Source organism: Emys orbicularis, chromosome 15 (assembly GCF_028017835.1).
Source record: "Emys orbicularis isolate rEmyOrb1 chromosome 15, rEmyOrb1.hap1, whole genome shotgun sequence".
In the NCBI taxonomy this organism is placed as follows: domain Eukaryota; kingdom Metazoa; phylum Chordata; order Testudines; family Emydidae; genus Emys; species Emys orbicularis.
The window spans coordinates 28,408,216-28,421,558 of record NC_088697.1 but is presented as its reverse complement, the minus strand read 5'-3'; the positions used below and the strand labels follow the sequence as shown (position 1 = coordinate 28,421,558).

General features: G+C 57.8%; 1 protein-coding gene across 1 annotated transcript in view; it reads right to left on the bottom strand.

Annotated features, from left to right (window-relative positions):
• Positions 1-11,611, bottom strand: part of MCAM (melanoma cell adhesion molecule) — a 35,082-nt gene extending 23,471 nt beyond the window's left edge. The window contains exon 1 of the mRNA XM_065417052.1: positions 11,539-11,611. Within this exon, the coding sequence (XP_065273124.1) occupies positions 11,539-11,611 (73 nt within the window). The remainder of the gene's footprint in view (positions 1-11,538) is intronic.
• Positions 11,612-13,343: the final 1,732 nt, after the last annotated feature.

Genomic DNA, 13,343 nt, shown 5'->3' with positions numbered 1-13,343 from the left:
GTGGAACTTATTGCCAAGGGATGTTGTGAAGGCAAAAGTATAACAGGGTTCAAAAAAGAACTAGATAAGTTCATGGCAGATAGGTCCATCAGTGGCTATTAGCCAAGATGGTCAGGGATACAACCCCATGCTCTGGGTGTCCCTAAGGCTCTGACTGCCAGAAGCTGGGAGTGAACAGGGGATGGATCACTCGATAATCGCCCAGTTCTATTCATTCCCTCTGAAGCACCTGGCTTTGGCCACTGTTGGCAGACAGGATCCTGGGCTAGACAGACCACTGGGATGACCCAGTCTGGCCGTTCTTATGTTCTAATGTACTAAAAACCTGCGAGGCAACTGGGCCTGTTGCCCAGCATGTGGCTTTGTGCCCAGGTTGTGTAGTTGGCTGCAAGGCCTTGCCCTGTTCTCCCTCCCTAGCCCCCCAGACTGGCCAGTCCCTCCCGCACCCCATCCAGTCAGGCTGGAGTTTCAAAGCCCCCGAGTGGGTCTTTCTCTTCCTGGAAATCAGGCTTGGTGAAAACAGAGGGTGTGAAACTGGAAATTAACAGCCGAAAATTGGTGTGTCCCATATCAGGCGTAAGTGATGGCCAGGTAATGAGGGGATGGGCTATTCCACCTATCACTGCCTTTGCGGGGCCTTAAAGGAAGAGACTTGTGGGGAAAAAGACAACAGATGGAGGTTACTGGTACAAGCTTCCCCATCAAGCTCCACCTGAGACTAAACAGGGTCAGACTTTAACAGCAGCAGCAAGGACGACAGCTCCAGCCCAGCTTCTCTTTTCCCCCAAAGGCCAGCTATCGCCGCCTTTGGCACCAGCCAAGGGACTGTGTGGTTCCTTCTAAACACTCTCCAACTCGAGGGGAAGGAAGCCAGGGCCATTGTTGCAATGAAACCTCACTCACTACCCTATATTTCAAAGGCTGCCACCGTTTTTCCTTCTTTTCTTTATCTTTAATCAGAGGTTGAACGGGTTTTTAATGGGGGCTTTGCCATGGCACTGAGATCTCTGGATACTAAACCCCGAACCTCGTCTACCACTGGACAGTGACTGCGTTACATTAACAGCTTTAGCACATTTAATCCAGCTAAATGAATACAACTGAGCTGCCGATGGGGATGGGGGGAGCCGCCCCAGTACCTCCTGCCCTGGGCCCTGACTTTGCCAGGACCAGCCCTGGGTGACCTTGGCAAGTCCGAATCTGTGTTCCTCAGATCGTCATCTGCAAAACGGGGCCAATCCTGATGGCTCAGGCCGCTTGGCACTGCTGTGAAAGCAGCCTGACCAAGGCCCAGCACCTTGATGGATGACACCAGAGAACGGGGGATGCTGGCAAGGTGGTGGGGCGGGGGCTGGGTTCCTCGGCACATGTGTTCCCAGCCTCATAGCAGTAATGGAGCGGCTGGCTGGGCTCCAGAGCTCTGGAGAAAATGTAATGGCTTATCGACCCGGCGCTGGCAGGAGCTGGGGAACAGAGATGCTTCCCGAACTGACAGGCCCGGGGACGGTAAACAAACCCCGCATGTAAACAAGGGGGCTCGGCCCAGTGTGAGGGGCCCTGGCACTGACCCCCAGCCCAGCCATTCCAGGGCGCAGACAGAGAACCCAATGGGCCTGCCAGCAGGGCTGGATTCGGCCCAGGAAGGCAGGGGAGGCAGCCAGCCACAGGGCGAGCATGCCACACGGGAGAGGGACTGCAGGAAGGAACAGGAGCCCTGGGAGTAATCCCAAGAGCAAGAGCTCTCCTGCTCCCAAGGGAAGGGGGGGGAGGCTCTGTCACTTGAGACAGCCCAGCGGTGGCGAACGGGGAGCGATCCTGCCCGGATTCTGGGACAGCCTGGTTCTTAGGGACCCCCCCCGATCCCCCATGGAGCCGGGATGAGCCATTGCAGGCTCCGCCCATTGCTGGGTTGGGGGCACCCATGCTGCTAAACCAGAGCACCCCCCTTCCCCCCCGGCAGGCAAACAGAGAAGTTTGCTCAGCAAATACTCCACGGCTGCTCTGCGCTCTCAGCCCCAAGCACCAGCTGCCCCCGTCGCCAGTTAACACTGGGTGGCTTTTCCTGACCCACTCCCCCAGCCGAGCATTAACTCAGCTGACCCAGACAACGCCCAGGGAGAGCACTAGTCCATCTCGCTGGCCCATTCCAGCCTTGGCCTCTTGTGCCCAGAGGCCAGTTGCGCTGCTGGGTTGTGCCATGTCTACATCTGCCCACTAGGACCTGAGTCGAGACCCACCAAACTCGTTACATACGTAGCAGCCAAACAGATGTCAAAGGGAAGCCAGCCACTCACTTGCCACTGACCAGGGCAGGATTGAATGAGCAGCCCAGAGGAGAAACTATATCCTCTCCCGTATAGCCTGAGGCAACCCAAACCCAGGGGCGGGCAGGTGCAACTCCCTGCAGATCCCCTGTCCCCACAGTTTGGAGAAGGGGCCCAGGTAGCCCCCAGAGCACAGAGGCCTTGGGAGACCTGTGGTGCTAAGGATAGGGATTGAATGGGACCCCAGGGCTGTTGGCAAAGCTAGCAAAGTGGGCTTCACAGCAGCCCAGGAGACTGTGTGGTGGGGGGACAGGGAGCAAGACCAGGACAAGGGAAATCCAGGGCAGATGACAATGTTCCTGGGGCTCCCCATCTTCCCTTCCCCGATCTGGGGGGATGGGGAAGCACCCCAGGCATGGAAATACACGGATCTGGAATAGGAAGGGGCCATGCATGCTGAGTGCACATTAAGCAGTGAGGGCAGGTAATCAGCTGAGGTTAGTGAACGAAGGGAATCATTAACGAGCTGCAGAGGAAGCCTAAGAGACTGACCATGCCACAGAGCTGGGATGTGTGTGTGTGTGTGTGTGGGGGGGGGGGTAATGGACCGGATGGAGCTGCTCTCTGCAAAGGGACAGCTCATTTACCTGCTGCCCATGGTCACACCGCTCCCTGAGCCCGGCAGGGGACCCCGGGTGATGAGCGCATCAAGGCACAGATCCTGCACCTTTGAGAGAGCAGCCGGCTGGGGCGGCAGCCTGAGGAGACTCCATCCATGTCAGGGCAGCCTGCTGCAAAAACCCTAATGGGGAGAGGTGGGCCCAAGCCTGGATCCAGATCTCCTGGGCAGAGATGGGCTATAAGCTCTGCCACCGTGCCAGGCACCGCCACCTAACACACAAAGAAGGGACGCTGGGGGAAGCGGGAAGGAGCAGACCCAGCTGGTGCTGCTGGCCAGAGGCTGAGAGAGAGAGAGAGAGAGAGAGAGAGAGACAGCTGCCCCCTGCCCCCCCCCCCACCCCCTCAAGCTCCGGCACGGATGACAAGTCCAGCCAGTGCCATGAGCTCAGAGCCCAAGAATGCCCGGAATCTGCCACCCGCCACGAGGCAAAGAACGTTCCTTTTGTTAGAGCCTTGGCACACGTGCCGCGCCCCACTGCCGGCAAGTCGGAGTGCCCACTGCCCTGGATCCTCCCCAGAGAGAGGCTGAACACCACAGCGAGGGGCTGAGCCGAGAGTCTTTATGGCGGGGAGGGCAGGCTCAGGGGATACCTCTGGATGTACCCTGCCATCTCCCCACCTCTTCTCTCAGCAGCTCCCTGGCTCAGGGTGACAACCCCACCCCCTACCTACTGTTCAGGGTCCCGTCTGACTCACAGCTTTGATCCCTTCTGTTGTGGAGGGGGAGTGGCCCAGGGCTTTGTGTGGGGCAGACTCTAGGCCTGGGCTGTGGGGAGGAGGAGGGGCCAGGCCCTGAACACTGGAGGGGGAGCCTCGGGATACAATGATTGCATTGAGGGAACAGTGCCGAGGAGCCCAGAGAACTTTCTGTGCCGGGGCAGAGGGCATGGCCGGGGCGGCCCAGGAAACAGAGAGACCTTTCTCACAGCAGAAAGGGAAGCTCCCCACTCCAAACCCCCAGCAGCCAGAGAGGATCCATCGTCAGTCTAACGCCCCCTTCCCCCCAACCTCAGCCTGGAGAGGCGCTGGGCATGACTCCACTGTCACTCAGGGCCACTCCGCTGGACCAGCCTGGTGTCTCCTGGCTTTTGGGGTCCACACTCAGTGGGGAGAGGGATTTGGAGTAGTCGTGGTGGAGAACGGGCTAATGGGCATCTGCCTGGAAGGGGCCGGCAGGGGAGAGGACAAGCAGGCACAGCTGGCTTTGTTTGCATTGAACCAAGCTCTCCCTGCTTTGAAGAGTCAGGCACACAGTGGAAGGTGGCTGGGGACTGGAGATCCAGACTCCCTTGCCTTGGACATGTCTGCCAGTGGCAGGGGGAGGGAGGGGGACTTGCACTGCCACAGCCTGGGCCGGGGGACAACAGGGGCTCATGGCCCCCCACCACTCTTCCCCATGGCGAAGGCAGCCAGGAGCCCGCACAGAGCCAACCTTGGGGTCCCTCTTAGGAGGAAGGTCCCCAGCCCTGGGGAAGAGGCCGGTAAGGGTGGGCACTGCATAGCCAGAGCAGGGCCCCTCAGGCTCAGTGGAGGGGCGAAGGCAGGACTTGGAGCCCTGTGGGCAGGGCCAGATGCACATCTGTTTGCCATCAGCGGAGGTAGAGCCCAGGAAAGGAGCCCCAGAGAAAGGCTTTGTGGGCAGTGAGGGGCAGGAGCCATCACGGCTCGGGCAGCGGGGCCACGAACCAGGCTGGGGACTGGCTCAACTGGAACATGGCTCCTGGTGCCTGGCAGCCCCAGAGTGCGGACCCATGCCCATCAGGTTCTACCTGCCCATGGCAGAGAACAAGGGGGCGGGGATGGCTCCTGCACCAAGGGGCCTGGGATTCAAGCCACACCTCCCCCCCCCCCCCACGGAACAGTAACTTCCCAGAACCCACCCCCACGCCCATCCCCTCCCACGGCAGAGAGAGGGCAAGAGAAGCCAGCAGGCATCGGGCCAAGGAGGCCACCAGCAGACCCTAGGGGAGACTCTCAATCAGCCAAGGGCATGGTCCAGGGGAGGTGGCTCCTCCCCCTCAGAGCTGCACAGATAAGGTCAGCCACCACTGAATGTCCTGGACCCTCTGCGCAGCGAGGTACCAATCTCGCTTGCCCTGCACCATGCACAGGACCGCCCCCCCCCCCAGCTGTCCCAGCCTCTCTTAAGCACCTCCCGCCCCCTTGTTTCTACCCCAGTCCTGCAATCGGATGCCCCCCTTCCCCAAGGGAGAATGTCTCACAGGGTTGTGGCCACCAGCTCAGAGAAGCCCAGGATGCTGTGCCCAGGGTTAATCTGCTCAGTGCCTGCATAAGAGGGGACTGGTCACCAGGAGGCGCTGCAGGGCAGCTGGTGCCTAGTGACTCGGGTATCAGCCTCCTGCAGGGAGCCCCCAGCTGCCCCAGTCCCAGCTTCTCCCAGCATTGGGTGCTGTAGGGTGCAGGGGGAGCTCCCAGCCCCTCCCAGACGGATCCTGCACAAAACACATGGGACCAGCATGGCTAAGAGGCAGATAACCCCCAGGAAATGGCCTGTCAGCTGCCCACCAGCAGCAGCGCTATCAAGCCTCAGACCCAGCCAGCACTTTGCACCCTTTGCTCCCAGCTGCCTGGCAGGGTTTCAAAGAGAGCCCTGCAGATTTACAGCTTTCTATTGCAAGAGAGCGGTTAGCTCCTGCGCCTTCCAAGCTGGGGCCTGGAGCCAGCACTGCACACGAACAAAGATCGGCCTTTTACACCTCAGGAGGAAAACGTACCCCCCCTCCCCTCCTCCTGCAGAGCCCAACCCCCACCGGCGGGGCTGCGGTGGGCTGGCAGGGGGGCCAGCTCCATGCTTGGAGCCAGCCTTGCACTTACAGGAGTCGTAAAACACTTCACCGTGGCCAGGCTCGCCCACAAAAAAAATATTCATGAACCAGAGCCCTGATGGATGGGCGCCGGCCCTGCCCCCGCACCCTAGCTGGGCCTCCTCACCTGGGTCATTTAAAAAACCCAACCCCCCAACAGTTCCAGGCCCGGGAGAGCAGGGCGCGCTGGGGGCCTCGGGCCAGATGGGGGAGCGGAGGTTTCCAAAGCGCTCCTGTTGCTGCTATGAAGCAGCTGCTGGTCCTTTCATGCTACTTGTCAGATCTCTGTCCTTACTGCTCCGCATGGCTCAGCCCAGGACCTCACACGGGGGGGGGCGGGATCGCTGTGCCCCGTTGCTCAGAGGGAGGCGCAGAGAGGAGAGGCAATTTGCCCCACATGCCAAGTCAGGAGAAGATCGGCGTCCTGACTCCCACTCCCTTGAATCAACTAGTTCCACCCCTACTGCAAGGGGTGGAATTCACCCCCCCACCCCCATTCCAGCGTCAGCCCTTTAAATCTGCCCGGGCCCTGCTAACTCTCTGAATGTACATGCAATGGCAACAAGCCACACAAGGGTAGGGGTCCTTCCAGCTGCAGGCCTGGAGAGCCTGTATTGGGGGTTCTGGAGAGGCGTCCAGGGCACTGCAGCAGCATTCAGTGCTGGGAGAAGGTGAGATATCGCAGAGGGCACAGCCGGGCAACCTTCCCCGTAGCACCCCTTGAGGAACAAGCCCCTGCCCTGACCTGAAAGGGTGCCCCCTACTGCGGGAGGAAGAGTTCTGTCTCTGCTGCTTGTTCAGTCTTCAGCCTCCCAGCAACAAAATGCAGCAGAATACTGCCCAACAAGGACCGGACTAGGACCCATCCGATCACTCTGCCCATGCTACTGAATGGCCGTGAGACAGTGACAGCTCTGAACTGGGGAAAGACTCCCTATCCTGTTCCCAGTCCACCGGAGCCAGCCCATCTGTCCCAGCCCTTGCACTGCTTTGGGTGACCGACTAGCCACGATGTGCAGAGATGCAGCTCCGATGGCTCGGGGGCTGGCGGTGGGGTTTCACATGGGGTCGTGGGAGCAGTATGCAGCCTGGGAAACCCTGAATCACAAGGCGGGTTCACGAGGCTGTGCCTTGATTATTCACATTTAGCTCGCCTGGGAGCAACATGGGACGTAAACTTGGCCAGGCCGAGTGGGACAGGACTTCACAGACACGGCTAACTGTCTCTATGGAGCCCAGGGAGTGGGCTGGATAACAGACTACCCCGACACAACCTGGGGAGGAGATCGGCTCTCGGCTGAGTGCTGACCCGGGGACGGGGCAAGCCGGCCCAGTGGGAACTGCTGAGCTCTGGCTGATGGGAGAAGAGGCAGCTGTGAATGGAAAGGGAAAAAATACACAAACATACACAGGCTAACAAAAAAACAACCAGCATGGAGAGAGGATAAAAAAAGAACAAGTGAGAAAGGCCAAGAGAAACACACGGCTCCGGGGAAAACTCCATAGAAGGGAAAGCTATGGCCGGCTCCCAATAGACCCGACCAGCCCTGGATGGGAATCAATACAGATTCGCCATGCTCCGGCCCACCACAGCCTCTGCTGCCCACACTGCCACGCCTCACCCCCATGCCCCTCGTGTTGGCTCTCGCAGCTCCCCTTTCCATGAGTCTGAGGCTGGAAGCTCTTCGGCCGGAGTTTCTTGCTTTTGCAAGCTGGGTAAACAAACAAGCGCAGGAGCCCAGCAGGATCATGGCCAGCCCTCTACACCCCCATAGCACTGGGCTGGCATGAGCCACCCTCCTGGGAGGGGCAGAAACCCCCTGTTTTACAGGTGGGGACAGCAGGCGTACAGAGAGGAGAAGCAACGTGCCCCAGGTGGCTGCGTTAGTGCTCGGCGGCTCCTGGCTCCCAGGCCTGGTCTGTGACCTCACTCCCAAAGCTTTGCTGGGTGCCTCCAGCCCCAGAATGGGTCAAAGACACTTCGGGACCATCCAGAAAAGGGGGTGAATGATAGAAAGGGGCTGCCCTTATTCCATTCCACCCCCTCGCCCCATCTCCAGACTGAACTGCCTACCATTCCCGGCCTATCTGAAATAGCCCGTTATCTCTGTGCTCTGCCTCCCCCCTCCAGGAACCCTGTCTGGGCAGCCCATGCTGTGTATGGCTAGGTCTCTGCCCCAAGCCTGGTATAAGCCTGGTATTTCGCAGCCCGGCGCTTGGCTTTCTAGAACTAGGGGAGACGCTTGTGTGTGCTGGGGGGGGGGGCCCAGGCCAGGCCAAGTAACACTTGCCTTCAGCACAGCACCAAAATTTCAGCCCCGTGCATGCCACCAGCTCAGCACACGCAGCTCAACACCCTGGTGGCGGCAGTCATGCCCGTGCCCACCCTGGTGCCGGAGTTCAAGGCACCAGGTTTACAAAGAGGAGGCCAGCAGCAAGAGAAAGATAAAAGAGGAAGCTGCTTCCCTTTCCCCCCAGATTCGTTGTCTGGGTGGCCGCGGCAAAAGCACCCAGGAGAAGAAAAGCCAAGCCCTGGCATGTTTCCTTTGTAACATCGCTCTCTGCTGACTCCCCCAGCAGCAGTGGCGGATTAATAATTTTGCCGCCCCTAGGCCGGGAAATAATTGCCGCCCTGGCCCCGCCCCGACTCCGCCCCTTTCCCGCCCCATTTCAACCCCCTCCCCAAAGTCACCACCCCAACTCCATCCCCTCCCTTCCCCTATTGGATCCCTTCCCCAAATCCCTGCCCCCGGCCCCGCCTCTTCCCCCAGCGCGTGGCGTTCCCCCTCCTCCCCCCGCCCTCCCTGCCCCGCGAAACAGCTGTTTCGCGGTGCAAGCGCTGGGAGGGGAGAGAAACAGGACGCGGCGGCGCGCTTGCAGAGGAGGCGGAGGTGAGCTGGAGCAGGGGGGCGGGGCGCGGAGGGGAGCTTCCGCCCCCTGCAAATTTGCCGCCCTAGGCCTAGGCCTTGGCCTTGTCGGCCTAGGCAATAATACGGCACTGCCCAGCAGTATGATAGGAAGGAGGACCAGCCCTTCCCCATTATAAGAGGGGGATTTGGGGCGGGCAGCGGAATTCAAGTTGCTGCTGCTGCAGACAGGAATCCAAAGCTTGGGAAGTATTTTATAGCACAGCTTCAGGGATGAGGGTCCCATTTGCCATATGGGAAGAGCCTTCAAATTCTTCTCTCCATCTAATGAAAGGGATTTCCCCACTTCCCTAAACCAGCAGGGTTTGGGGAAAGGGCATCACGCCCATCCCCCTGCCAGCTCCGACATGTCAGTGACCCTAACAGGAAAGCTCAGGAGGTCACATTGGCTGGGTAAGAAATCAGTCTATATGGTTGGAGGTGATGGCTTAGTGCGAAACTCCTGGGTTCCTTGGCACCAGCAGTTTGAATCCCAGCAGGACTAGACCGAGCCCTCCCTCTGAAGTGGTTTAGGAGACTCCAGCATGTGGGGTCTCCTAAACCACTCTTCAGAAATAATCACAAGGTTTGTCGAGTCTGCATGGCCATTAAGACACCCCCCCCCCCATCATTTCATAAGAGCAGGGGTTAGCTCTCATCCCCTTGGCCAAAATTTCCTCTCTTATTGTGCTGTATAGCTGCCACACCCCACCCCAGAGGTGGCTGCATGCCAGCAGTGCTGTGTGGATGCTGTTTGAAATGCGCACTTTAAAAAGGACACCGTTAACTGGCATTTTTTTTTAACTGGTTCATTGTTAAGAAATGCATGTATCTGAGAAGAGGCTCCTTTAAACGGTATGTCCTGAGTGGCGGTTTATAACCATTCACAGAGGAGCTGCGGCTAAGGGAGAAACTGACCATACATGTGAAGCAGTGAAAATAACTCTATATAAGGTGGACAAGTAACTGCAAGAATATTGTTCTAGGTTGGGCATTAAGCTCCTTTATGTGACCAGGTCACTGAAACAATCGCAGCCTCCACCCAAAATACAGTCCTGTCACCACCCAAATCAAAGGCACCCAAGGCACATTTGGGCAGAGGGATTTGGCTAGCTATTGTTTTGTGAAAGTTAGTGTCTGGGGAAGAAACAGCAGAAAAGACCAGAGAAGCTGAGATAAAAGGCAGCTAGGAAGCACCAGGCACAGTCTGAGCAAGCACTGCGAAAAGCCAAGAGACTGAGCTTTTGGGCAGAGTAGAGGATGGACGAGGGGCTTGGAACTGTGAGCAAAGAAACTGTCTCCTGTTTGATTGTTGCTGTGTTCAGGGAAACGGGACTTGGTCCATTCTTTGCAAATAAACAGAGTTGAATCAAAGATCCCTGACTCGATCATCAATTTCTCCCCCTAACTGGAACAACCAAACCCAAGGCTTTTGGCTACCCACTCAGGCCAAAGGGGCAACACGATTGTTTTTCCTCTCTCTGTGTTAAGCACTGAAGACTTGTCTACACATAGAAAGTGTACTGGCTTAATCTACATCAGTTTGAAAACTGCTCATATTGGTTTCAAACCGGTTCTCTTGGTTTAGCCTGAACCTGTACCTCTACAGCTAAAAAAAAAAAATGAAGAGTTCAGTGGTCCACCGGGCTCCTCGTTGTTTTTGTGGATACAGACTAACAAGGCTACCCCTCTGATACTTGGTTTCCAGCTAAACTGCTCTAAATCAGGTTCAAACCGATATGAGCATCCAGAGTCGCACCAGATTAATTCAATCACTATCAAATCACACCTTTCATTACTCTACTACAGCTCCCTGTTTAAACCAGGCCCGAGTTTTCAGATAGAAATATGATTTACAACCCCCTATGTCTCCTTTGGCCCTAGCTTAGGGGGAGACACATATCATCCCTGTACTTCCACTGAAACTGGCTCCCGCTAGGCACAGGCAGAAACCCTCCATTTATCAGTCCGGTCCAGTGCCCAAAAGCCACGCCCCAAGAGGCAAGGGCTTCCATTCTCTAGCCCCAGGGTCACTCTGCTCCTAGCCCCTTTCCCCACCCTCTGGGCCAGCCAGTCGCTCTGGCTGCACAAACCCCTTCCTGAGCACAAAGCTGTGAGGAGCTGGCACTCCCGCCCCCTAAGCCCGGCTTTGCCCAGATGCCCCTCAAACCAGCACAGCTCCAGAGCCAGGGGAGAGCCCCCCCACCGTGGAAACTGAACACCATGGAGCAAAACCTGGCTGCAAGGGGCACTTACTGCTCCACCCAAGCTGGTGCAGGAGAGGGGTCAATTTCCATCCGAGCCCCCCACCCCCTCCACTCCACTCCCCCAAACCCATCCAGACACAGAGCCCCGCCCTGCGCTGATCCCTCCGGATCAAGGAGAGGCGCCAGGAGGACCTGCATGCCCCAGCCTCGTGCTGCAATCCGGGATGGGGCTGCAGAGCTGGGGGAATTGGCACCCCGGGGGCAGGGGGCTGGCTGGGTTCGGATCGGCTTCTCGACACGAGCCCAGAGCACGTGGAAACTCCCAAGCCGAACTGGTCCCAGCCCCCTCCCCCCCAAAAAAGCAGCCCCCCCCCCCATCGGATCCAAGGCACAAAGAGTCGGATCTAAACCATTGGGGCGCAGCCCCTCCGCACCAACGGGGGGGGGGGGAGAGAAGCCCGCACGGCTGCCTCCCCCCACAAGCACACCCAGCCTTGGGAGCACGAGCAGCGTCCCGCCCCCTCGCCGCAAACCTGTCCCCGAAGTCCGGGGGGGCTGGGGCCACGAGCGCCCCCTCTCCCGCCCGCCCCGCGAGGGTCCGATCCGCTGCAAACAGCCCTGGGCGGTCGGTCGGGCGCGCCCCGCTCCGGCTCACCTGTGGCGCCCCAGAGCAGGAGCCCCCAGCCGAGCAGCAGCCGCAGGCTCCCCGCCGCCCCGCTCAGAGCCATGGTCGGCAGCCGCAGAGTGAGGCCGGGGAGGCTCGGCGGGTTTGGAGAAGCCCAGGGGCTGACGTCAGGTGGGAGGGAGGAGGGGGCTGGACTGGGAGCTGGTCCAAGCAGGGGCCACCGACTGCGCCGAGCCAGCCCATCTCTCCAGCCCCTGGCACACAGGTCAGCGCTTCTCCTCCACTTCAGCGGGGACCGGCCAGGGCTGGGGGCACGGGGGGGAAGGCGAGAGAGGAGCTGTCCCAGGGCAGCTGCACTAGGGTGACCAGACAGCAAGTGTGAAAAATCGGGACAGAGGGTGGGGGGTAATAGGAGCCTATATAAGAAAAAGCCCCAAATATCAGGACTGTCCCTATAAAATAGGGACATCTGGTCACCCTAAGCTGCACAGACTCTGCTCCCCGGAGGGCAGCGCTGGGAGATGGGGGGATTTATTTCTGTACCCCTTTAATGACACAGAGGTGCCTGCACTTTATCAGAGCCCCCGGCTGCTGCTTTCCCTCCAAGCAGGAAACCAGGCATGGTCCTTTCCCTGCAGTCTCAGCAGCTGGTTTGCTCCGTCTCTGGGACCCCTTCCCCCACAAGTGAACAGTTGAGTTGTGGCTGCAGATTTGGTTGGGAAGATGCAGGTTTTTCTCTCCAGCCCCCCCCCCCCCCACACACACACTGGCTTTTGTTCCAAGCCCAGATGACAGCTTTCCCTTTGCCATGTGCAGACACCTATTTTATTGTTGCACTGGCAGATTTGCCTTCCAGAGGCTCTGCACCTTAGCCTGCTGCACATAAATAAACACAGAAGGGCCCATACAGGATGGTTTCCTGCTGAACTTTTGCTGGTCTAGAGGCTTCGGTTTTTGAGATTTTGTGTAGTTTCCCCCTCTCCCATCCTATGTCTATCTTGTCTACTTAAGCTGTCTGGGGTAAGGAATCTTTCTCGTATGTTTGGGCAGCACCTGCCACAATGGGGCCTCGATCTGGATTGGAGCTGTTTTAGTATAGCCATGATTTGAAACAGTAAATAATCCAAGCAATGAGGCTTCCACTGAGAGGATCCTACAGCTGAGCAGATCTTGCTGCTTTTCCTGTTATCCAGCCAGTTTTTCTTAACTTCATCTCATGACTCCTTATTACCCACCCTGCTCCGTGTACCACCTTAAAACATTCCTCCCCTTTGGACGCAGCAGTTAGCTGCAGACGGTTATCATGTCGCTGCTATAAGTAAATAACATCAAGCCCATGTCTCTAGGTTGTTCTCGAGCCTCATAAATAGCCCTGTAACTGGAAACTTAGAGGAAATGCTTTACTGGGTCTGGGCACAGTCCGTTTTTCAAGTGCTTATAACTCTGTTATTGGGGGTTTAATTCCAATTTAGCCTGAAGAATTGCAGCTTGTCTGGTTCAGCCGGTTTGGGGTTACAAATGGACAGGGAAAGTTTGTAGCAGCCGGCTCCTAGGCATCAGAGATGGAAGAAAAAAAACCATTGGGGTGCCCTGGCTATCCAGCTGAGCCTAATGTAGACTTGTTTCCTTAAGATATGTACATCTGATTTTCCACCCTGGGACTCGTCCCATCAAGCTGGGACCCTGCTACCATTTAGTAGTATGGGAAGGATGGATGCAGTCATGATCCCCGACAACTGGTTTGCGACTCCCAGGTTGAGAACCCCATTGCCAGTGGTTTGCCCAGTCTGGTTTTAAATATCCTGAATGTTGGGGCATCTGTAATGATCATCTCC